The sequence below is a fragment of the Dipteris shenzhenensis genome, chromosome 12 (assembly GCF_047967505.1).
Source record: "Dipteris shenzhenensis isolate YYH24624 ecotype China chromosome 12, Dip_SZ_1.0, whole genome shotgun sequence".
Taxonomy (NCBI): Eukaryota; Viridiplantae; Streptophyta; class Polypodiopsida; order Gleicheniales; family Dipteridaceae; genus Dipteris; species Dipteris shenzhenensis.
Window position 1 is genome coordinate 11,172,850 of NC_141607.1, and position 26,335 is coordinate 11,199,184.

Consider the following 26,335-nt stretch of genomic DNA (forward strand, 5'->3'; position numbering starts at 1 on the left):
GATGAGGAGTTCATCCTCCGACACTCTCAAGAAGTGATCACGATAGAACTAGATCTTGGTGGGGAACTCCTATGTATGCTTGCAACTCTCCTTGCCTCGATCCCCACCTGATGTGATGAGACCCACATCTGTCCAATGGCAATCCTCAATGCAAGTGAGACTCCTCTATCCTCAAGTTACTGAGACTTGATGATGAGTCCATCCTCCAACACTCTCAAGAAGTGATCACGATAGAACTGGATCTTGGTGGGGAACTCCTAATCCCCTCCCCAAATCCTAGACATATAGAGTTGAAGGAGGTCTAACCATATGGTATGATTAATCTCATCTCGAGAGATCGACTCGGGTGGTGCATCTAGACTATACTAGGAGGGCGGTCAATCCATTTGGATACCGTGACTGGCAAACCATATGAAGACGTGTGCATACCATGTATCAATCCCGCTCTTTGCTAGTCGTACGAAGGACTTTAGTGCCAACCTCGATAGTTTCCAATGAGGCAAGGCCCATACTTTATGAAGGAAAGTCACTGTTTGAAAAAGGACCTAAGAGCGTGGTCCGAATCACCTTGCAACCATAATCACCTGTAGCCGCTCAAATCTCTTCCAATCTGTCACCGAGAGATTGCTCCTCCAAAAAGGTGCTACATACATGATAGTCGGCCTCATTAGGGTGTCAAAAATCCAACCCTTTGTCAACGGGTCTTAAAATTACACCAGAAAGCACTACCTCTCCAATCGGGCCAATGATCTGGCCGCATGAACCATCCTATAGACTAGCCCTATGAAGACTGTCCCCAAGTATGAGTAGGACTACACTATCTCTACTGACTCACCCCGTTAAGTGAATCTACATCAGTGTAGTATCACAAGTGAGGTGTTGAAGCTCATAACCTTGATCTTCCCAAGGTTAACTGTCAAGTCCCTCTCCCTACAAAACACCTCTAGTGCCTCTAGGTGTCTCTACAACCCCTTTGTTGAAGATGATATAAGGACTATGTCATTCACATATAGCAATATATGTATCATCAAGTCGGCCAACAGTGATCCTTGCCTCCTAGGCGATCAATAAAAGATGTGATCTCATCCATGTAGAGCCCAAAGAGGATCCATGAAAGAGGACATCCCTACTTTACTCCGATGGTGCTCTCAACCCAATCTGATAGATAGACCCTCGGGGGCCCGAACTCTCCCTCTAAGAAACTCGTATAGTCTCGTCACTCCCCAAATCAGAACCTCTGGAATTTGCATCTCTTAAAGCCTCCTAATCATGCGAGAGTGTGGGACACTATCAAAGGCCTTCCGAAAGTCTACAAAGCAAGTGTAAATTTTTTAGTGCCTCCATTTCACCTCTCAATGATGGCCCTTAGAGTGCAGATGTTATCAAGGAAGAAGTGTTGTCGTCAAAAACCTACCTGTCCTAAAGCTCACTACCCACGTGTGTCAAATTCTAGCAACAGAATGCTCTAATAGGTGACTGTCTTGGGACTCTATCAGATGAAGCACCCTTTGCAGGCTCAAGGTATGAGGGATGGCTCTGTACCAACTATTAGGTTTAGATCTTTGTGAAACCCTTCAAAATTGGTTTAAAAAAGTTTGAGCAAAGAGATTTATTAAAACAGCAAAGTTGCATAAGCAAGAATAAGAGAGAAAAATTGGCCTTTTACAATTGGCTGAACTCAAAACTGTAACTAGGATGCAACAGCGATGCCATGTAGCATGTAATACCTAAAGAGTGTGGAAAACAAATGCACATCACGTGAAGCTCTCTTAAAAAGGGTATCCAGCCACCAATTTAGAGGCATCAAAGGACTAGGAGGATGAGGGAAGTAGTACAACAATAAAGGGTTTATAGGTTGTTATAACCACTTTGAATTATGAGAGGGAATGTTGGGATCATTGTCGCTTCTGTAACATAGGATTGCTAATATGCTACTGGTCTATTACCATCAACAAATACTACAAACCTTTTCTGGCCTTGCCTAATTTGTCTGGCAGAGACCTTCGTATTATGATAGCACAGAAACAGAAAGGGTGGCCTGTCAGGAATGCCCATATTTATATCAAAGCAGGTATCATGAAGCTAGTCTGATCGTATGATTCCTGTCAGCACCTTCTGTTTCCTTTGGAGAAATCACTTGCGGCATTGTCATACCACCTGACACAACAATCTCTGCCAAACAGCAATGAATATTAAAGACAGAATTTGGTAGCTATCATCTACCTACTTGTGTTGTATACTTGCTGGTTTAAAAAATCTGCAAATAGATAATCATGCTTTCTCCCGTATAAATTTCAGAATACTGCTTAAAAATGTTACAAAAACTGATTGTTATTTACCAATGCCCTCACGGACAGACAAGTTTGGCCTGATGATATCCTTTGCATTTATTAGAAAGATATCACCTATATAAAGGTGATTTGTTGGCACATAAATGCTGCATAATTCTTCTTCCTCAGTTTCTGTCTGCAAACAAGACCATAGCAACATAATTCATCGCTCAAGATCAAATTTCCCATTACCAAGATGATCATGAAGAAGCGAATCATGTGTGAATTTATAAGAACCCCAAATGTAAATGTTTTAAAATCCGGGGTGCTCCACACAAAATATCTATGCTTGACAATTGCAGAAAAATAAGATAAATGTGACAAGATTGAATATGAGAATGGATACGGCAAGTATAAGATTGGAAAGTTTTCAAAGTGGACAGATATGGACAAGTCAATGTACGTGAAGGGTTAGGGATGATGTGATGAAGCCAAACGCATATTCTCCAACACGTGGATGCCTAAATATTGCCACCTCCTTGAAAGCTCTTGAATTCTGGTCTGCTCACCTCCAAAAACAAAAGATACCACTTGTGAGACCCAAAGAACATGAAAATTAAAACAGAAAGAATGGATGTCTCTTTCCTTTCTATAAATTTAAGCAATCTAAGGTGAGCTTCTATTTTGTCCATCACAATCTTTTTTAAGGACTGTGGTACCAAACGCTTTCAACATGTAACAAAGGCTCCCAGAGCCCTCCAATCCCCATCATCTATCCACGTCATTATTTACAGTGCTTTTACTGTAAATCATAGAGCATAGGAAAAAGAAGAAGATGATGCTTTGATATGCTCAGCAAATGCTCATTTAAAACCATGGCAGCACTACAGAAGAAGCCAGCAGGGCAGGAAAATGTGAGAGTTGTGCACGTGCGGAAGCATGAGAGAGAGAGAGAGAGAGAGAGACAGACAGACAGACAGACAGACAGACAGAGCCAAGGGGTCTGGAGAGGAGTACTCCAAGTGACCTTCAATGTCAGACACCAAGAATGGAGGAGGCACATACTGGTCGGCCAGTATGGGCTGGCCATGTGAACCGAGTAGCAGGTCAGCTGACCCATCCCAACCAGGTCGGGTTACCCAACCAGCCATGTGGACTGACCCACAGGTCAGCTAACCCAACCCAACCACATCAGGTGGTCAGGTAACCCGACCTGGTTGGGAGCCCAAACTGGGCCCCAACTCAGCCTGGGATTGCAACCATAGCCAGCCTAACCAGGCCTCCACATGAGCAGGTTTATCCCATCCTCTCTGGGCAGGCACACCCACAATAAAGCCCTCTCTCACTACTATGAGATGCCAAACTCTAACAACCTCTCTGCAGTCATGATGAGCACGAGGATCTGAAGAAGCAAGCCGATGAAGAGGCAACCATGGACCTCCCTGCACCGCACATGCTCGATTCACCTCGTAGCCTTGATCCTTCAAACAAAAATGCCACCTCGAATAAGATTTCCTTGGCTTTGATTTCACATGGAGCTATTGACCAGAGGTGTTTGAGGCTTGTTGCTTGTGTTGCAGAGACTATGGACACGGTGTGTTCCGGCGTTCATTGTTCGAGGTTTCTGTATGTGATGTGTTCATGGGAGGATATAGGTCATGGTGTGTCCCATAGATCATTATACCCCATTGGGAACTCAATGCAGACTAGCCCAAACTTTCAACTCATAGGAGCCATTATCAGCCGGCACTCCCGCCCACATGCTACTCTGGCAATAACCCATGGGGGGAGATGTAAGTAGTGCTAGAAAGCTGGTGCAACCTGGAGATCCTGGGCAATGGTTGCTGCCTTGGAGCCACCACACTGATTCGAAGATGAATCTGATGCCATGTCCAGGTCCTTAGATTTGTTCTTAGACCAACAATCATTGGCCAGATGCCCTCTCTTTACAGCATAGCACTTGGACCGACCTTTCTTGTGCACTGTCAAAAGTGCTTCACCACTTGGAGTGACCCGGAACTTACCTAGGAGACGAGAACCGATTCCTCAAGGAGAAGACAGAACAAGTCATCTAAGTCCAGCTAACTTGTTGTGACCTGACACCTCAAAGCTCGAGATACCATGTTGTGGCAGAAGCTTGATTAGGATGAGGGCCGCCAGCTCGAGAGATCTGAGGGCAGCATCCATTGCCTGCAGCTGATCATGGAGGACCTTATCTTGCACTCCCTGTGAGGAATTGAGATTGTACAGTTGCCCCTGCAAAGTGACAGCTTGCATTACCGAATCCCACGCAAAGAGTCCTCCAATTTAGTCCATACCTCGTAGGCACTAGTCAACGTTTGGACCACCGGAGAGACCTCCTTTGTGATCGTGCGTACCAATGCTGAATGTGCCTTAGAGTTGGTCATTCTCTTCCCATTCGTTAAGCTCCTCCTGGAAGGCATCCTCTCAGGCAGCATCCCAATAGATAGACCTCTTGGGATGTTCAAGCTTCCTTTCGTAGCCCTGAACTATCTGCCATAAGCCCTTGTGTATAAACCAAATCTTCGTATTCAACTTCCAGTGGGCCTAGTTCGTTCCGTCGAGCTTATCCTCCTTACTCGTACACGGGGGTCCCATGGAACTATTCCAAACTCCATACACCTCTGCTGATGACATAAAAGACAACCCTGAAGCAGAGAACAAGAAAGGAAAGGCGGGATGGAGGTGTGTTAAAGGCTGCCCTGCTGATGTCTCCAACATGAACCCCCTTTGACCTCCACGCCTCAGGCAGCTGTCCAACAGGATGATGACCAGCAGGGCAGGCTTCACCAAACAATGTCCTTGTGCCTTTGCCAAGCTGCTGCATGCACTGAGCAGCTCGATGAATGGCCTCAGATTGTACCAGATTGCGGACTTGTGGCCGGCCCCTTGTTTTGTCCACGCAATGTGCAGACTGAACCAAACAGTGCCTAGGTCTCCGTTTCAGATAGATCGCCCTATAGAGGCTCATGAATCGCTGATCAGCTTCCTCAAAAGTGTTCTCACATCCACATAGCAATGCCCTTACTACACGGCTCCTCGTGCTCCCGTACTCCCTCATCGACCATGGCGAATGATACCATGTGAGAGTTGTGCACTTGCGGAAGCATGTGTGTGTGTGTGTGTGTGAGAAAGAGAGAGAGAGAGAAAGAGGGGCACGGAGAGAGAGAGAGAGAGAGAGAGAGAGAGAAAGAGAGAGAGAGAGAGAGAGAGAGAGAGAGAGAGAGGAAATAGCAACTGTATATAGATCCAGGAATACAACCACAGCCAACGGGGGCTGGAGAAGAGAAGTGCTCCAAGTGACCTCCAATGTAAATAGCCCCATAGTATTTTCCATACGCATATAGTTCATATACCAAACGTATGCAAACGTCTGAAAAAATAACGTATGAAATGGCATCATACGTGACCCAAGGGCCAAAATCTGGCAGAGTATGTTTTGAATATCATACTTTTCAAATGTCTAGATTGAAGATTCTATCATCTGTTTAATGGTTTAAGATATATTTTTGGCATGGTTAAGTAGTTGAAACCTGAAACTTGAATTTGTTAATAAAATTTTCTATACCTTATGTTTCGAAAGTATGAAAAATCTTAGGGCCACGTATGGTTCAGCCAGGGGCATCTTTCCATACCCGTATGTTATGCCGTATGCAAACGTATGGAAAAAACTATGAATAGCCCCCAGCCAGCAGGGGCTGGCCATGTCGACCGACCAGCAGGTTGGCCCTCACCCAACCAACAGCAGGTCGGAGGACCCAACCCAACCAGGGTTGGGTTAGGTCAGGTTGACCCAACCAGTCAGGTCAGGTAACCCAACCTGGGCCCCAACTCAGCCCTACCAGCCAGCCTGGATTGCTACCATCGAAAGCCTAACCAGGCCTCCACGTGAGCAGGTTTATCCTATCCTCTTCAAGCGGGAAGACCCACAATAAAGCCCTCTCTCACTAAACTCTAACAGGAAAAGGGGACATTCACATGCAAAGGAGGTAGAAACTGTTATCACTAGCCAAATTTAAAAGCTGAAGATTGAAACCGAGCATATAGGCTGCACCTCCAGACTGTACTGATCATTGTAACTTTGCACCAATAGATTTTACAAAGCAAACATGTGAGATATGCTTTTGAGATGAGATGTCCACTAGAACAAGTGATGATCAAGCGGCATCAACATAAAGAACTACAAGAAGGATCTCTTCTATAGTCTTCTTGATGTAAGGGTGGATTTGAATCTGATGGTTGAAGACAGATGCAAGAACCCTTGCATTCCATGATATGGCCATGGACTCTGTTTGCTTGATAACAATCCTATTTGTGATCAGTTTCCTTGTCTTTATGGTCTATAACTTTCCAATGATTACTCAACCCTTCCAAATGTGCATGCCAAAGATCTGCTTATGCCGATCAGAACTATGTGAAACCAACATGTTCCCAAAATGGCATCTCTAAGTTCATGGTACATCATCACTTGTTGTATTCATGCATACACTACAAAATCACAGAAGTAGCATATTGACACAGCTTGTTAATAAAATATGCTCGCTCCTACCTAGAACGCTTGGAGACTCGATTGCTTGATTTAAATGACTCAGCTCAACAAGAAGCACTGGCAGGACCACACACCTGTCTGATTGACTCCCTTTGTTAACATCACAATCAGAATTTAGCATCCAGACCTAGGGTTATGTACACAAAGGCACATTGGATTTATTTATCAACCTTGCAAGTGCAAAGGTTACCCAAAGTCTCACTTTTGGGTCCTCATTAATTGAAGGAAGCTACTTGGGCATGTACAGATTCAGTTCTGGGAGCATGTGACACATCACTCTAATCGAAAATAAAGAGCAGATTTAAGTATCAGCCTTCCCTAGTATAGCAAGATTTGCCTTTTGTTAAACTGCCTTTAACAAGCCAACTTCATTGAGTATGGGATGATAAGGAAACAGACAAACGCTACAAGTTATAATGAAGAAAACCGATGAGCATAGCACTTGCAGTTATCAACAAATACGATTACTGCAGATCTGGGTGCATCATCAGAAAAACTACACAGCCTGTTATCACATTTTAAATCTCAATACTTGGACTAAACAGGAGACACAACATGAGCTTGGTGAATTTTAGTACGCTGTAACAAACCTTCCACAAACTGTACAGCATTTTCATGCACATATGATTTTCCTTTTACCATTTAGATCATACTCAAATGAAAATTGTATAAGCTCTAGCAAATGTACTTCTCCTACACATGAGTCTCATTCAAATATTTATAACAACTGATCTAGAACAATCATGCAGAGGCCTTCTGAAAGGCTTGCTCCAATAAGACCGTCTATATTGCTTCATACAGACCTTGACTACCAGTCATTGTAAACCTTGGGTTGAAGTCTTGTTGAAGTCCATCATTCAGCCTGAGATAGTTGCTTATGCAGCTATGCTTTAAACAAATTTTCCTTAAGTTTCCAGTAAACTGACAGACACCATCTACTACACAAAAGAAAGGCTACAGGAGAAAACAACGCTTACCTGGTGAGATGGCAGCACTGATTTGCTTGGATGCAGAATAGATGTGCCTAACCAATGGCATTTTTTTAATAAACCACTCTCCCAAAGAAAGAATAGAGGCTCCCACCCATGATGAGACAAAAACACCCACCATGAAAATGAAAATGATTGATGTGACAAAGCCCAACCCTGCATCATCCATTACATGCAAATTTAAGGACATACAATAATCAAACGGCAAAGTCCAAATCACACACTGATTACATTCAAGTAAAATTTTGGCTAGAACTTCACGTATCTAAGATCCCTTACCAAAGGCGTGTATTCCTAGACGAGCATAGAGAGGTGAAAAAAATCCATCCACAAATTGTATGAACCACCAAGTTACATAAAAAGTGATGGCAATAGGAAGCAGGATGACACTGCAAAGAAATAGTCAAACTGCTGTGTAAGAAAGAATCGCTGAAAGAACAAGGGCTACATGACCCCGTGAGGACAAGTGTTGAAAAAGAATAAATAAGGCTCCAAGAGAAAAGCAATAAGTTATAATTTCACTCCATATCACACTAAAGAAGTGGGATATTACATACCATCCACTCATAAATTTCTTTGATGTCCAACTCCGAAGCACAGCATAAAAAGCCTACAGTCATAAAAAGAAATTACAACTATACAAAGCAATCTGAAATAGCTTAACTGTTATATAGAGGAGAGGTCTCAATTACAAATGTAGGAGTAGATATCAATAAAACTTAATGGTCCCTCTAATTGTAGATTGAACCATCAGTGAAACTTGATCTGTTCGTACATCTCTCTCTCAAGAATGTGTGCATGGAATATAGATGGGCTGCACTATTGTCATAGAAACATTGGGGTCTGCAATAACGATATTCCAGAAATTGTTTCAAAAGTTGAAAACTAATTTGAAGATGAGCATGTTTGATTATCCACAGTCAGATGGTCAAATAGTACTCGTCAATCAAACTCTTGAAGATATGTTGCATGCTTATGTTAGTAAACAGCAAACAAATTGGAAAGAGTAAGCTCATAATAAAGCTAAACGTTATGTAGATCCACATGACGCAAGGTGGAATTTGAAGAAGGAGAATGAATTTGTTTAAGGTACCCAAGTCCTCGACAACCCTAAAGACTAAGCTTGCTTACAAGTTAGCCTTGCCAAAAGGAAGTAGAGTGCATCCAGTATTTCATGTTAGTTGTTTAAGAAAGTGACTGCTTCAAGGTGATCGCTTGGTAGGAGAACCCCTATCAATTGCACATGAACCAAAAAGGAATCTTGACATTCAAGAAAAGCATATACGTCATGAACCCCCATCACAAAATTAATTGAACCCTCATCACTTCCACATAAACTAGAAAGGATTCTTAACATTCAAGAAAATCGCACACGTCATACAATTATTCAAGAATATTTAAAATGGCTCAAAAGAAAATGCTACATGGGAAAGTGCAAGCAAACTCAAATGCGGCTTCCTAAAATTGTTGTCGAAGATGTTAACTTTTTTAAAGGGGGAGGAAGCGTTACATCAATGATGTAGTATTACTCTTGAGGGGCACCTTAGGTTAGGGAGATAGGAATAAGACAATGGTCATTGGTTAGTGGGGTTTTAGTGACCCTAAGGCCTAGAGGTGCCTAGATTGTACAATTAGGATAGCTAGTAGTAGTACTAGTCCTAGGTGCACTTAAGTATCCTAAGTGGACTAGCGCATAATTAGCAAGTAGCCACTAGGCCATATGTGTGTGACTAGACTTAAGAGGGTTTGACCGTACATAATTTTAAATGGAGACTTTTTAGTGGATGCATGGGTATTGTTATTGTAGGTAGCCTCTAGTAAAAGGAGATATTATTGAAACCACAATCTAGGCTGGTCATGGACATAAGCTCATAGCATACTAATGATAGCTTTATTGGCACTTTCACTCTGACCATCAGTTTGGGGATGAGAAGTAGTGGAAAAAATAACTTGGTTCCATTGTCCAAGGTTTTCGAACAAAGCGGTCCAAAAATGACTCACGAACTTTGAATCATTGTCAGAAGTAATGGACCTAGATAAACCATGAATTCGGAAGATCTCACAAATGATAAGTTCTCGGTAGGATTTAGGTATGCACATATGTTTTACTAGCAAGAGATACCCATCTATGAAGATAAGCTCCTATCATGTCACCCACTTTCTTTCCTTGAATTATGGAGATTGTATTTACAGTATATTGCACATATAGATGAGGCATCCAAGCTTGGCTGTAAAGTGTGACATCCACTGATTCACCTGCATCATACATAGTAAGCTTCAGCCCCGGCTCCATGGGAGTGGCTATAGGCTTACAATCATGCATGTTGAACCTATCCAAGAGCTTTTGCACATACTTAGATTGAGACATAACGATGCCACGCTTGTCTTGTATGAACTGGATCCCCAAATAAAAATTTAACATGCCCAAATCTGTCATGTCAAATTCAGCTTTCAACTCAGCTTTGAAATCTGCAATTATTTCCTCATTTGACCCTGTGAGCAGCATGTCATCTACATAAAGAATGATGACCAAAATGTCTCCCCCATCCTTCTTGATGTAGAGGGTGCTTTCCGTGGGACTATTATGTAACCCCTTACTTGCCAGGAATGCATCAATCTTTGCATACCATGCACGTGGGACTTGTTTCAGCCCACATATAAAGCTTTATTCAGCTTGCAAACTTAAAGTGCATTGCCATAAAGTTCAAATCCAGGAGGTTGTTTGACATAAACCTCTTCCTGCAAGTATCCATTAAGAAAAGTTGTTTTTATGTCCAACTGATGGACATTCCAAACAAAATTTGTAGCTATGGCAATAACTGATCTTATGGTGGTCATCCAGGATGTAGAAGCAAAAGTCTCCTCATAATCTATGCCCTTCTTCTGTGCATAGCCTTTGGCAACCAGCCTTGCCTTGTACCTATCAATGGACCCATTTGGCTTCCGTTTCACTTTGAAAACCCATTTGGTACCAATGGCATGCTTCCTTGGTGGCAAATCCACAACATCCCAAGTCTGATTTTTCTCCATGGACTGCAATTCATTGTGCATGGCATACATCCAATGCACATTATCCTTGGCTTCTTCAAAAAAGTTAGGTTCTTCTTCATCAAGAAGAGTACTTGCATAAGCTGTCTCAACAGAAAGAGCGCCTCCTGCGTGCCCTACTGCACTACGAGTCCTGCCATGCAATGGTGCCTCAAGCCTACTCTCCCTGAGAGTCTGTAGCAACCAATTCGAAACTGTTTTGGCTGCGTGTATCTCTTGAATCTCTTGCCTGACAACTTCATCCACACCCTGTGGAGGTACAAAATCAGAATGTGGCTGAATCGAGGCATGTGGATCAAGAGGAGGTTGCTGTAAATTCTGATTTTCAACATGAGCCTCACCTGGGAAACCAAATGCTATAGGAAGCATCCCCTCAAAAACATCATCTGAAGAAGCTGGAATAGTAAATTCAGCACGTGTATGTGCTGAATTCTCTGAAAATATAACATCTCTACTCACAAAATCCTTGCGAGAAGTAGGATTGTAGAGACGATAGCCTTTGCTTTATGCACTATACCCAACAGAAATGCCTTATCTGACAACTTATGTCGAAACTCCACAAGCACGTGGGCATATGCAACACAACTCAAAACTCTAAAGTGATCCACTAAAGGCTTTCTCCCATGCCATGCCTCATAGGGAGTGATTGTTTTTAAAGTCTTTGTGGGAGCCCGATTCAAAACATTATTTGAACACACGAGGCCTTCGAGCTAAAACCTGTGAGGCCACTTCTTACTAGTAAGCATGCATCCATGGTTGTAAGACACGTTTAGACACGACACATTAGACAGGCTTCAGACATGAGTGTCTAAAGTGTCTTAAAATAAGATGCGTAAGACACGCCATTGTAATAATAAATATTTAATTAATATATGTATAAGAATACAAGCGTACAACTTGCTAGCATAGCTAGTAGCTAGATTCTAGAGTACAATAAGTTATACTAAACAATGTACTTGTACAATGTGGACTAAAAAGGAAAAGTTAATACTCACGGCTCAAGAGCTTGCAAGTCACGACACAACTTTAAAGGTTTAAACTAACAATTGAATCTTGATATTCAAAAATCCAGATAAACAACTTAACAAGAGGCTAGAGGGCTACATAGATTATCTACCAATCATCATAGATCAAATAAACATAAATGTCATGACAACAATCTGTCAGTCACATGTGACATGAATGAAATCTACATCACGATACATATAATAGGAAACTTTTGACTCTCAAGATTCATCCTAATCCGAATCTGCAAGGTCACTGCTAGTACTAGATCCAAAGTCGCCATCAATGATAGCATAGTTAAGTCAAACTCAATGTTTGTTGTTACACCCCACTTACACAAAAAGAAAAAAAACAAGTCTAAAGGTGTCTTAAGTGTCGTATCATAAGACACGGAGAAAGCACGAAAACAATAGGTAGAGCTTTCATACTCTTCTTTTTCATGATTGTTTTTCATGTATTGTTTCTTCCTTGAGAGAAAGAAAAGGAAAGGATGACAGAAACTTTAGAGAAAGAAAGGAAAAGTAGAGGAAAGGAAACAAGAGGAGAGGTAGAAAGAAAGACAAAGAAACCAAACAAACTTGAAATAGCAGTGGAAGAGAGAAATTCTTACCTTGGGGTGGAGAGGGCGCTGCAACAAGTCTTGTAGGTGCAGAGGGATAATGTAGGAGAGGATGGGGAGGGGGAGAGAGGAGTGAGGAGGCAAGGGTTGGGGGCAATCGCGATCCTCAATAGTGGCTGTAGTATCTGAACTATCCACTGAAAAATATGAAATGCAAGACAAAAAGGCATAGTGCTCTTCCACAAAGTTGCCTGTAACATCTCCTCCATCATGTGCATTAAGAGCTGATGCATCTGAGACAGCCATACCTGTATCCCTTTTCTTTTCTTTAGCTATGCGCTTCTTGCATTCACCAATATAATGATCTGGCTGCTTGCAGTAGTGACAAATGCCCTTCTTCTTAGGCTTATCTGTATCACCTTTAGCCTTATAAGAGGCCTGTCCTGAATCAGCTTTATACTGATGTGCGGGCTGATTGGCATGTTGCTTTTGCTGCCTTTTTCCTTTGGGCTTAAACTTAGAAAGCATGGCATGCTCACCAGCCCGTGTTGCCATATTTCTTCTTGTCTGCTCTTCCTGCAACAGAAGTCCTACCAATTCATGAAAAGCGAGAGAATTGATGCCCCTCTCAATGACAAATTCAACGAGGTATGAAAACCAAGATAGGACTCAGAAAGGGAATTCAGAGTGGTGGTAATCATCTCTGAATCCGAAATAACTTCATCTATATTCAGCAACTGTTTCCTCAAATCCTGAAGCTTTGTGAGGTGAGCATTCATGGAATCTCCCTCATCCATATGCATATGAGATAGCTCTCTCTTCAGGAAGGAAACTCTGGCATCATTTCTTGCTGCAAACATACTCTCTAAAATTTCCCAAGCTGCCTTTGAGGTCTTGCATGACCGAATGGGAGGAATAGTGAACCTCTTGACAAAAAGAGAAATCACAAAAAGAGCTTGTGCATCCCTAGAATCCCATCTTTTCTGCTCTATTGTGGGAGTCACTAGAGTAGCAGCTGCTCCAATTACTTGTGCTGCATTTTGACCTCTACCTCTGCCTCCAGCTGTAGGAGTGACAAGTGTAGCCACAGATTCTGGCCTTGCCTCATCTCCATTGACATAATCCCAAAGATGCCTGCCAACCAAGATGTTGCGAACCATAAAACTCCACAAGGAGTAGTTGGTGCCATCCAACTTATCCTCTTGTGTGAGGACTCCAAACACCTCATTGAGCCATTTTTGCCAGAAAAACTCAAAAAATACAGCAAACTAGACAAGTAAAATCCCTTCCTGGGATGTAAAATGCACAACCAAAGTCTTCCAAAAAATTATGTCCACAGTGACAATTACTATCACAGCCTATCAAAGGCTTTAAATGCACCAGAATGCTCTGGAAATGCCCAAAAATCTGCAAAGAATATCTGTAAAAAGTGGAAAAAGTCTGCAATTTGACTCACTGAGTTTAGAACTACTTGCAAATCTCCCAAATGCTCTTTCATCTGCCGAATTGCATCCGAAATGCAAAAGCCCCAAATTTCTGCAAGAAATTGCACCTGAAAGGGGCAAATCAACTAAAAGTCCCAAATTTTGACAATTCTCTGCATAAAATGCAAAAGCCCCAAATGTGCACTCAAAATGCAGGCCAAACAATGGCTCTCTGCACAAATGCCTGACAAAAACTCCTTCCAATGTCCACCTGTAAAGAAAACCTTGCAAACAAACACCCTGCTAGATTTGCAAGTACCCTGCTCTAAAGACCTGCAACAGTCCGTACAGTACGTACTGTACAGCTGTACGGATGCTGACTGCATGCAGGTACCTCGGAGTATGGACGACTTGTACGGAAGGTACGGCACGGACTGCACGACGTGTATGCAGCTGTACGGTATGCAGTATGTCGACTTGTACGGTTGGCACATGCAGTATGGCATGCAGGTACGGGATTCATATGTTGTACGGATGGCGGTGCTGCACGGACGAAACTGTGCAGGAAAATGCAGATGTACGGCAGATTGCTGTTGTACAGACGGCAGGATCTCGAGCAGGGAGCAAGCACTCAAGCGGTGAACAAGAGCTGGGAGCTTGGGCGAGAGGAGATGGTCCAAGAGCTTGTCCTACTCTGATAGCAAATGTGAACAATGGGGAGCAATGAGCAAGAGTGTGAGCAAACGTAGAAGCTGAATAACTGCATAGAAATTAGTGTAAAGTACAAAAGTCCAGTGAGGGGTTTTGTCTAAGTGACAACACCCTATCCTATCCACTAACCGTAGTTAGGGATTGGGCTGTGGTTAGGGGGAAAAACCTCATGAGGGAAAAGTGCCCCTAACCTACTTATTACAATACATTGGCCACTGCCTAGAATATAATAATAATTCTAACAAGGGAAGCTGTAATGGTTGCACTGGCTGATGCATGCAAATGAGGGCACTGCCGCGTGTCATCCTCCTTCTCATGGTATTGGTAGAAGAGATGCTTTCTGTCATGTCTCAGCTTCTCCTCTGCCTTAGAGAAGACGTCTGAAGGAGGTCTGTTTGTGGGCGTCACTACGCAACCCATAGAAGCTCTAGGAGAGCACACACAAAGATCGAAAGGTGCCAGCAGGAGTTTGATGACACTTTTTGGTTGTCAGGGGTCCGCATCTACGCAGAACCATGTCTGCTACATGGTGACATAACTAAACACATTCTTTTGTATCAGATTTTGTTTGTTTGTTTGGAGCAATCTATAAATACATTATCTATTGTTCTACTCTACTGTTGCACTGTTCATAGATCTAAGTCTGTCTCCATTTCTCTATGCACTTGTGCACACATTAAGGAAAAAAGCGAGATTTGAGATAGCATTGTGCGCTTTCTGGGCATCTTCCACTGCAGGGAGAGTTGATTGTAGCAAGCATCCTCCACCTCTATTTTCTAACAGCCCGCCATTGCGTTGATAAAAAAGATGAGCATAAGGCTTGAGAAGCAAAGGAGGCCCACAATCTTGTTGATCAGGAAGCCAAGCGTGAGGCTCAAGAAGCAAACGAAGAATGGATTGCCATCTTCTCATTTCTCTACTCTGACGACAAGGAGTTGGCAATGGACAAGGTCCATCAACCCGCAAAATCGTTATTTCTTGGGAAGCGCAACTTCTTACGGTATGATGGTAAACCAAACCCCTTAGTGTGATTTCTTGGCTCAATCAATTCGAACGCTATTTTTAGTTGTAACCATAAGAGACAATGAGAAGTGTATTCTCGCATCAATACACCCCACAAGAGAAGTGGCACCAGGATCATTATGACGCAGAGCACGAGTACCCCACAGTATGATGAATGGAGTTCCTGAAAGACATTAGGGAACATTTCCTTCCACCTTCGTACTTGGATCAGTTAGAGGCATATTTCTTCGAACTTACCCAAGGATCCACGGAGTCAGCCAACAATTATGCCAACCGGTTCTCTCAGGTTGCCATTCAGCTACATGTGAAAGACCATGAGGTTCCTTCATGGATTGTGGGCAGACATTCAATGGTATGTTCACAGCTTTAGACGTGTAGGATTTGACATTGCTTATGAGCTCGCTGAAAACTTTGAGCTCATGAGCAAGGGACCAGTTCCAAAGGGCCTCCCAACAAGAAGACCTAGGAGACCTCCGGTTCCACAGGTAGTGGCACAACAGGTAGCCAACCCACAACTACAAGTGTTGTAAGGCTCTATCACTGAGTTCTCTGGACCTCCCTACTGGTTGAACTGCAGCCCAGACTGAGGCACCAGAGGCTCCTAACTGAATCAATAACTGCCTCCCAAGGCACTTTGTATAGGGCTGAATGCCCTCTTGACATGGCCGACCAACTACAGACTGACTGACCAGTCTGTCAACCCACCCAGACCGGGCAAACCCAGTCTAGCTGACCAACCAACCAGTCCAGGTGCCTATAAATGGGCCTGGACCTGGCACCCTTTTACCCGCTCTGACCTGCTCCCTTCTGGTCCTATGCACTGTCCTAGACCTGATCTATCTACCGACCTGGTCCAGGCGCTGCCCCGACCTGATGCTGCTCTTTGCGCTGTCTTTATCATGGCCCTGGCAGCGCATGTATGCTTTTTTATGTGCAGCCTTGCAATCTTTATCAAGGACCTCGCACCCTTTTACCCGCTCTAACCTGCTGCCTTCTGGGCCGATACACTGTCCGAGACCTGATCTATCTACCAACCTACTCCAGGTGCTGCCCCGACCTGATGCTGCTCTTCACAGTTGCTGTCTATATCATGGCCATGGCAACGCATGTGTGCTTTCTTATGTGCAGCGCTTACAGTACCTTCTGCTCCAGCCATCTCCAGGTCATCTCGCAGCCTCCTGTCTGCTCCAGCCACCTGTATGAGCTGCTGTTGACCAGGTACCGATCCTGAAATGGCCTGTATGTGCTGTACATCCCATCCCACATCTGCCCCCATGGCAGCCCCTTTCTCTGCCCACATGGCCTCTCTCAAATTCTTTTCCTTCTGCTGGTACACCTCTCCCATGTCCTCATTTGGGACTCACAGGTGGGGAGGCGACCCTGATAATCCCAACACAGACCTCCTTTGTTATTTGGGCTTAACACTCGCATTCTCTGGCTTCATGTGCCCCATCCTCCCGCATTTCCGGAAGCTGCAACATGCAGTGAAAAGGTACTCAAACTGCTGTTGTTGCAACTGCATCATGGTTTGCAGCATTGCAAGCATGGTTGATGCCCCTGCTTCTCCTTCCAACCTCAGGGGACATTTTCAGGCTCTGATACCAATGTGCGGGCATGAGGGCTAAGAGTCTCTCACTAAGCTAAGCCAGTCCTAGCTGAGTGCAGAAGTGTAAAAATGCTAACTGAAAGAGAAAGATGGTATAAACTGAAGCATATTGAAATAGACATGAACTCAAAGTTTATGCTAAGCTAATATCTTTCTTCGTCATGCTTTGGGCCTGGTAAACACCAAATATACTTTTACAACTGTTGATCCTCATTAAAGAGAGCTAAAGCTACATGATGGAATCCTGCTGAAGGGCAATAAATGTAGAGCTGAGGCTGAGCTGATGGCTGCAAATTTGAGGCTAACTACTGCGGGGAGCTGAGTCCATGGAAGGTTTGCTGCTGAGGCTACATGGGGAGCTGCTACTGTGCGGGTCTGAGGCGCTGTGGATGAAGATGGACCTGCTGCTGATGTTGGGGCTGATGCTGCTAGTCCAAAGTCTGGAACTCTGGCACCATCTGCTGTTGCTATGAAAGCTGCTATTGGAGCTAAGTCTAGGTCAGCTGGAGACCTGTTGATACACTGGAGATCTAAGAATGAGAGAGGACTGGTGTTTATTTCCAAGAAAGAGACTTCTATTAAGTAAGAGAAAAAACCTACGAGAGCAAGACCCTGGTTGGCTGGTGTCGGAGTGAACTTTGATAGAAAAGTTAACGCGTTGACCTTTGACTGAGAAAAGGTCAATGCATTTTTTGACTTGCTTTGCCTTCTACTGACCTTTGTGCTGCTGGATCTGTCCTGCTGTTGTGCTGATGTGGCAACATGTGAAAGGAGTACGACCTGGTCTGTAATACCATGACAGTGTTGTTCTTTAGTTCAACACCTTGAAGCTTACAGCTTTCAAAGGCTATAGGATGACCCTCTTGTAGAACTGCTCCAATAGACTCACCACTAGCCACAAAAAGCTCTACCCAGATTGTTCACTCATTATGAGGGGGACAACTGGAAGATCGTGACCGCTGGATTGCTCGCGTTCGAAGGCAGGAATGTGACGGAAGATGGTGGTGCCAGAAGGTGCTACAAAGTTGGACTTGTGTACCAGGATGGTGTGCGGAAGCGGAACCAGACCTGGTGGAGCAGGAGCCACTAGATGAAAAGCCAAGAAAAGATTTCGACATCGAATAGTTCCAGAGGACTACGACCAAGGAGTTACTGGAGCATCGTCATCGACGTGTTGGCATTGGGCCGAGATGTGTCGGTGAGAGGGGGTGTTGGAAAGGTCACCTTCCCATCTGTAAGCCCCCAAATGAGGAGAGCGTGGGGGAGGGAGACCTAGGGCAGAAGATGCCCAGAGAAGAGAGAGAGAGGGGGCTGCCACATGGGCAGCACCTCACAAGAGAAGGAGGCTGCAACAGATGGCGCGAACTACAGTGCAAATGGCGGGGCATCCAAGTGATGGAGTGGGCCTGCAAGTGGGCAGATCAGAGTGGCGCAGCAGAGGTGGGACAGACCAGCACATGGGTTGGCTAGGAGAGAGGCTGGTTGGGCTGCTTTGAGGCAGCCAACCAGGCCTTATATAGGGCTGACCTAGGGGCTGGGCCCTTGCCTAGATTGGAGGGCCAAAAGCCCTAAAAGTGTGGGCCATAAAGGCCTAGTTTTGTGAGCCCACCTCGAGCGTAAGTAGACTTTCCGTCCGAAGATCTCAGCACCTTGCTGTCCTAGTAGGCAGCCTAGGCTTCAGCCCCAAGTGAACTCAGTCTGCAGCAACTCTGGCCCTGCTTTGCCTCCTGGATGTAGGCCCAAAGATCAGGCTTTTGCTGCTCCTGCTGCTCCTATGTTTGCTGACTTGCTGGATGCTGAAATGAGGCCAAGAGCCTCTCCTTATATAGGCCCTAAGGCCTGCTGAGAAAACCAACCAGCCAGCCTCATACTGGCCGACCAGCCTGCTGCTGGTCCAGCCCTGGCACGCGGGCTCGAGTCTAGAGATAGCCAGCACGTAGGAGGAGGACCTTGTGGTTAGATCAGAGGACCACACTATTGGTGGGACTCTGGATCTATCTCTTTTTATTGTGTCCATAGTTTTGGACGGAAATATATATTTTGGTGGTTTCTCTATCTGGCTGGCTCATTGTCTATTGACGAGTCTGCACATCTATTGTATGCACATTAAGTAAAGAAGTTAGTGATTCCACACCCACACTACACTGTGTGAGCTCCTGGGCATTACTATAAGTCTTCCACTGTGCGTACCCTCTATTGGGTCATTTCTAACAATTAGTCTTCTTGGAATCCACCATGACAACACTTAGTGGATACTACATGACCCAAAAAATCGATTGCTTTCTTGGAAAACTCACTCTTCTTGAGAAGAGCAGATTTTCCGAAAGAAATTTCAAGACTTTGCCTAAGTGATCCTTAGGCTCCTTATTGGCCTTACTAAACACTAAGATGTCATCAAAGAAAACCACCACAAATCTATTGAGATATGGTTGTAAAATCCTTCTCATATATCTGCAATAGATTCTTGAAACATTTGTAAGACCAAAAGTCATTACCAAGGACTCATAATCACCTATAGGCATCCGAAAAGCCACCTTGTGTATGTCATCTTCTCTCTTTCTCACTTGGTAATATCTGGACATAAAATCTAGCTTGTTAAATACTTTGAAGCCTTTCAACCCATCAAGCAGATCATCCACTCTTGGAATCGGATATCAGTTCTTAATAGTCAGTATATTTAGAGTCATGTAGTCAATACACATTTTGAAAGAGCCATCTTTCTTTGGAACTAGTAGGACAGGTGCACCAAACATAGAACTGCTAGGTCGAATCAATTCTTTTTCCAATAGTTCACAATCTAGTGCTCCACTGCCCCCAACTCTACACGATTCATTCCGTAAGGACATCTACATGGAGGCGTTGATCCATGTTCTAGTTCAATAGAATGGGCATAACAAGGGTAGAACTACCTTCAAAGACTCTCATCATAGCCCCAAAGGAGTGTGAATAGAATGATCCTCTGATGGGTAGAACTACCTTCAAAAACAGTCATCACAGCCCCCAAAGGAGTGCATGCTTTTCTTTTTCTTCAAGAGTTATAGGTTGCTTTCCATCTTAGAGATAGATATAATGACAACTCGCACTGTTTTTTAAGGCTAGCTTCACTTTGAGTAGCGCCAATGAGTTGAACTGAAAAAACAATCCTTGTCTCCACGAATAAGGGTCTTCTCTCTATTATGAATAAAAGTACATTGATGTGTACGAGGATCAACATGAGGAAGTCTCTTAGATCTCAGTACTTTTGAATCTTGAAGGAAACTCCTGCACCATGGAACTACCCTCTCCTTCTTGACCTTAAAAGCTACTGAAAGAGTAAAGTTTGTTATGGGTTGAGGTTAGGCACGTAAAATAGTGATCAATAATCGAATCATAGTTTCAACCATCATCAAGAAGTTGTGGAAGCACTGAAGAGTTTGTTGGTAAAGATTGCATGTGATAAGTGAGTAGAATGCTCAAGAATTATGTATGTATGTGTGTAAACAGCAGCGTGGAACGAGCAATTTGATCAAATTATCCAAAATCCTCGGAAGGGCTAGTTCCCAGTATTATTCCAAAAGCTCCGCATTGAGAGGGCATAAAACAAAGCATCTTAGCAATCAGAGACATATTGACTCGATATCATTTCATTTCAAACACGATGAACATAGCATTTTTGTATTCTATCGTCAAGCACTTCTTTCTGTAGCTTCCATTGATTTCAGACGAGGGTAATTTCTGTTGAGGGTTGCTTCAGATTCCCTTACCTACCATTGCTATTACTTTAGAGCTGTGAAATACGATAATAGAGAAGTTCCTTTTGGACGATCGACAAATGCGAAGCCGGCAGCATCTAGATTCCGATCCATAAGATCGACGAAATGTTAAAATTCATTTGGACTCGGAAAATTCATCGACTATAATTCTGCAGAAAAGAGCGGCTCTCTCTCGCTCTCTCTCTCTCTCTGTACGGGGCAATTCAATTTCTCTCAAACTGTGCAACGGACCTCTCGACCAGAGTAATGCCCTGAGCTCGAAGAAGGGCCAGACTTGATGGGATCTTCGGGATCCTGCAAGACTGGCACGAGAAGCTCGCGGTCTGATGCAACTAGCCTGGATCCCATGGGTGAAGATGATGCAGCAACAGGTTGATCATCACCCATCAGAGGAAGCAAACTACCAGAAAAATCGGATTATATGACCAGCAAAGCTTTGATGGCCTTTCAGGTTGTATGCTGACTGGACGTATGCTTTAACAATACTACACGGCACTGTTCAAAGAAAATATTTTTTGATATTTTAGGTTTTCACACATTTTCACTTTCATATATTTGCACACTAAGGCCTCGCAATGCCATTCCACACAAATTGCAGAACAAGCAAACAAACAACAGAGAAATTGAAATGAACGAAGCAATACCTTTTGCGGTGCTTTCTGAAGACAAGGAGAATGCACATAAAAGCAAGAGGGACGAAAGAAATCTAGCCAAAACAAAGGAGAACAAACGATTGAAAGGGGAAATTCTCTGCATACAATGCAAAACTAGATCCGGGCAGGTAGCTGTATTGAGCTAGAATATATATAAATGAATTTAGTGCTATTTCGTAAAAATTGTTAAATAATAATTTCCATCTTGACTTGATTGTTAAAGTGAATTTAGAACTTAGATTTTATTATAGTAGTATTTTTTGAAATACACTATAATATTATTATAAGAGTAACAATAGATGAAATTTTATATAGTATACCTAAAAGTGGTTATTATTGGAATTGTTATAAATGGAGTTATATATCACTAAAAACATGACGTTTTTATAAGCATTTTTTAATAACAGTTCATACATGAATTATTTTATGTGTATTGAAAAAAAGTAGTAATGCTTTGAAAACGAAAAAAATTGAGTAATATATGTTATGAATTAAGAGTCCTTCAAGAGTATGATTTAACTATAGTTTGAAATAGGAAGTCCTTTAAAATGGGCTTCTACCTAAATATACTAGATTATGTCTCTATTTTTGAGAAAGTAAATTTTTTTTGTAGATGTTGGATTTCTACTGAGGTTATTGTAGCCATATTTCGAGTTAGTTGTGTTGAGTTCTCTTATGTATTTCTCTTCGAGTGTATCCGCTTTGCTTTTAAAGTTTGTGGTGGCTAGGATTTCTGTTGGAACGGTTTGTACCTGTTAACATCATGTTTCAATTTTAATGGATGTTTGGTTTGGTGCTGTGCTATCCGTTTTTCAAGATTTCTAGTTTGTCCAATATATCTTTTCTCTGTAGCAATACATAGAATAGAATATATGTAATATGGGCCTTTTGTGTCTTTTTCTTTGTCTTCTTCACGATTTCCTATTTAAAATAGCAAAATGAAGTACGATGAGTTTTTCTTGTGTGTTAGAAGATGAAGTTTGTATGTATTTTAAGATATGGAGTCAAGAATGTACCTGTAGGGGGCTGAAATATATTGTTCTTTGGTGGAGTTGGGAAAAACTCAAAATGTTCGCCATATGCTTCTTTTGCAAAATTTAAATCAATAATGGAAGTTATACCTTCTATGGTAAATGGCAACTCTTTTGCTCTTTTTTTATCATCTATTTGGAACATGTTGTTGAACTCCGCTAGTATGAAATTTCTTGTCTTACGATCTATTTTGAGGAGTTCGTCTAAGTTTACATTGTAGCCAAAGTGTAGAAGTTCAAGGTAATAAGCTGAAATTCCTTCCGAGTGCTTATCTATTATAGCTTGTGCTTCTGTTCTCAACATCATTGGAGTAATGATATCGTCCTCTTTTGTGATTTTTTGAATTATGTACTTAGTTAGACCTGCATTATGTTTGAATTGATATTATGTATATGTTATTTATTGTATTTTAAAATTTAAAATTTAATCATCTTTTATAAATAAAATTGGGTTACTAACCATTTGCTCTCATTTCTTTGTCCCCATGTTCTGCCTTCCATTGTTGTACTTCATGTTGATTGTTATCCATGAAATTCCTAAGGTCTTGCAATGTGCTCCATCCATAAATGTATTCATTTGGTTCCTTTCCAGCCATGTTTGCGAGATGCATTTGAGCTGTATACAAGAAACAATTTTGTCCCTTTGTTCTTTTTGTTGATTTCTCTTGATCTTATTGAGCCAATCGGGCTTTACTTTTGAATTGATTAAAGATCTGCGAAATAGTAATCTATTATAAATTAGAATATAAACTAATGTGAAGAAATGCTACAATGCTTAATACTGAAAATGTACCTCGTCTGATGTTGCCATATTTTATTTTTGGTTGTTCTTCAAATAAGTTTTTTGATAGATCCTGCATATTAGTTTGTATATCAAAAGTTTCTTTTCTCCATTGGAATGAAGTCAGATGGATTTATTTTATTTAAGATTCTTAAGTTGTTTCGAGTGGTGACTCGTGAAAGCATGACATATGTTAGTCCTGGTGCAAATAATTTTTTAATTACTACAAGAGCCTTTCCTTTGAGTGTGCATCCTTGTGACTTGTGTCCCGTAATTGCATATGCTAGTGTGATTGGAAAAGTTGTTTTTTGATACCATATTGAGTTTAATACCTTCCGTTTATGTTTTGATCATCTTAGTGTGATTTTTTCATTTGTTGATAAGATCTTGGCATGAATTTTTAAAATGTTGTTTGAGTTATTATCTATTTCTAGTGATATGACACTTGCAATAGTGCCATTTGTAGCTCCGATTGTGAGATCTATATTTTCTGTGATCATCACTTTCGCTCCTATTATTATTTGTTGTATGGAGTGGAAATCTGGATCCATTATCCATTCTTTTAATTCTAAGGTTTGATCTGCATTGGATGTCACAGCGACACTTTTAATTTAATGCTCTTTGAATTTCTTATGTAGTATGAGCTCATTATAGTATCGTGTGTCTTTTTGATGGGTGCACAGTATAGTTGTGTCCTTGTCAATGAAATCGTTTGCTTCACTATCACTTATGATTAAATTACCTAGGTAATACTGAATCTCTTCTACTGTTGGTTGTCTTATTCTGATTATGTTTAAGAATTCTATGTATATTGGATCTTCTAGGTGACGTATTGATGTGTGTAGGAATGAAAAGGTTGCAGTTGTCCAAAAACCCGAGTTTCCAACATAGCATTTTCTACAAAATTCATTTTCTTACAACTTGCATTTACATACTGGAGGCAACTGGGACATATCTCCGAATAAGAGCATCTTTTTATTTTCAAAAGGCTGCAAGATTGTTTGCTTGCAAGTTTCACACAGTTGTCTGATTACTGTGTTTAATGTTTGGCATGTCATCATTGAGATCTCATCAATTATTATGATTTTTGCATTTTGTAGTTCTATGTATCGTTCGTCTGACACTAGTAAGGAGGCACGAAACATATCATGTCTCTTTGGTAGAGCAAACTGATGATGGACAGTAGTTGCTAATCGACTTAGTCTCATTGCAGCAGCTTCTGTTGTTGCTACTAGAACAATTGATTTTCCTTGTTTTACATAATTATAAGTAATGTACTTGATCATAAATGTCTTTCCTGAACCAGGAGTACCGCAAATGACATGAAGTCCTGTGGGTGATCCATTAATCTTTTTGTAAATTTCTTGTGGTTCAGAAGAAAGAGTTGCATTTTCAAAATCCTTGAACTCGTTCATCATTTGAAGTAATTTTGTGCGTGTTGTGTTATGTATATTGGTATCTTCATGAAGGTCGATTGAAGCCATGAAAGAGTTTTGAATAACACGTAATGGGATTTTTTGGAGTATCATGTTTGTTAGTTGGTGGCGATTTTGATCTATTAGCAAGTGCACTTTGCAATATTGATCGATAAGAGATTCGATGTCTTCTTCTATTTTTACAAGGTCTCGGATATGGCATTCTAAGAAGTAAGATTTCGTATGATTGTTTTCAGAAATGAGCTCATTCTCATTTCTAAAATTTACGTTCTTTAGTAGAAGGTTGAAAAAAAATCCTTCAAAATGATGAGCAGGGTGGTAATCTGTGAAACGTACGATCCCTATTGATGGATATACATAATTTCCAAAAGAATCTACGATAGTTATGTTATATTTGTTTTTTTTCTTTGACTTTTGGACATTGAATTTTTTCCAGAATTCATAGAAGGTCAAGTTCTCCAAGACACTTGGACGACCGCAATATGTATCTATAGGATGCATTACAGAAACAAAATGTTCACGAAGGTATTTTTGGCACATAGATGGGGGAGAGGAGTCAATGAAATGCACAGATTCGCTTCTTTGAATGGTAGATATTTGTAACCATGACAATGCTGCCTCTGTTGGAGATGTTGGCTTTGAAAGAATGTATGCAGATATCTTTTTTAATTTAATTGGATCTAGATTATCTAGTCCTAGAAGTTTTGCATCACCAGGATTCAAGTTCATGTGTCCCATGGGTACGGTTTTCATAGCATATTTTAGAAGGTAATATGATAGGCCTGTGTTTGTTATTTTTTGAATATTCATATGTGCTTGCCACAAGAGTTTAGATATTCTTGGATCTTGTCGTCTTTGTTGGTCAATATCTCTTTGTAATACTGTAGTTTGAGTAGAGTTTGCTATTAAAATAGATTGACGTATTTGGTACATCAATAACAAGTATGGTTTGTAAAGAGTGAACATAGAGAACAATGTTGATATTCTCATTTTTAAATATACGTTGAAGAACATCTTGCCGTCATGAGCACCATATCCAAAAGGATAGAGGAATGGGAATAATGCATACTCTAGTGTTAATTCGTCACACTGTGATAGACCTTCCATAGATGTTATGAGCTGACGCTCAATAATTCTTGTTGAATCACGAAGTACAATTGTCCCGACTTCATGTGATGTATTTTTTTTTAATTGATGAGTTGTAGGTAGCATGTTGATTTGTTCTAGTAATGACAAGTAGTTGTCCTCATGTGCAATTTTCATAAGATCGAATGGTGAGTTAGAAGAGTGTCTTTCAATAATATCAGAAATAACTTCTGAAGAAAGAACACTTACTCCTAGTTTTGGATGCGGTCGTTCATACATTGTCAAGTATTTTTTAAATATGGGGTTTGTTCTAGAGTTAAACGCTAGAACGTGTTTTGTTGTTGATAGTAAGTTTGTTGAGTTACTACAGAATCTTTGTTGGCGATTCTAA

At 41.7% G+C, this 26,335-nt stretch overlaps 1 protein-coding gene across 1 annotated transcript; it reads right to left on the reverse strand.

Moving 5' to 3' along the window:
- Positions 1 to 1,946: 1,946 nt before the first annotated feature.
- LOC147895813 (protein LIKE COV 1-like) lies at positions 1,947 to 21,436 on the reverse strand. Its single transcript, XM_087382580.1, has 7 exons — positions 21,189 to 21,436; positions 8,387 to 8,439; positions 8,109 to 8,218; positions 7,818 to 7,985; positions 2,734 to 2,831; positions 2,340 to 2,466; positions 1,947 to 2,172 (listed from the first exon to the last, which is right to left on the reverse strand). The coding sequence occupies exons 1-7, from the start codon at positions 21,342 to 21,344 to the stop codon at positions 2,075 to 2,077; spliced, it is 810 nt and encodes a 269-aa protein (XP_087238706.1). The 5' UTR covers positions 21,345 to 21,436; the 3' UTR covers positions 1,947 to 2,074.
- Positions 21,437 to 26,335: the final 4,899 nt, after the last annotated feature.

What these genes read in the sequence shown, in the direction of transcription:
- LOC147895813 (XM_087382580.1), bottom strand. Translation starts at nt 21,344, where the DNA reads ATGGGTGATGATCAACCTGTTGCTGCATCATCTTCACCCATGGGATCC. An exon ending in CAGTGCTGCCATCTCACCAG is followed by an intron (nt 2,832 to 7,817) that starts GTAAGCGTTGTT and finishes GGAGGTGAGCAG; the next exon opens with ACCAGAATTCAAGAGCTTTC. An exon ending in GTCTGTCCGTGAGGGCATTG is followed by an intron (nt 2,173 to 2,339) that starts GTAAATAACAAT and finishes GCTGTTTGGCAG; the next exon opens with AGATTGTTGTGTCAGGTGGT.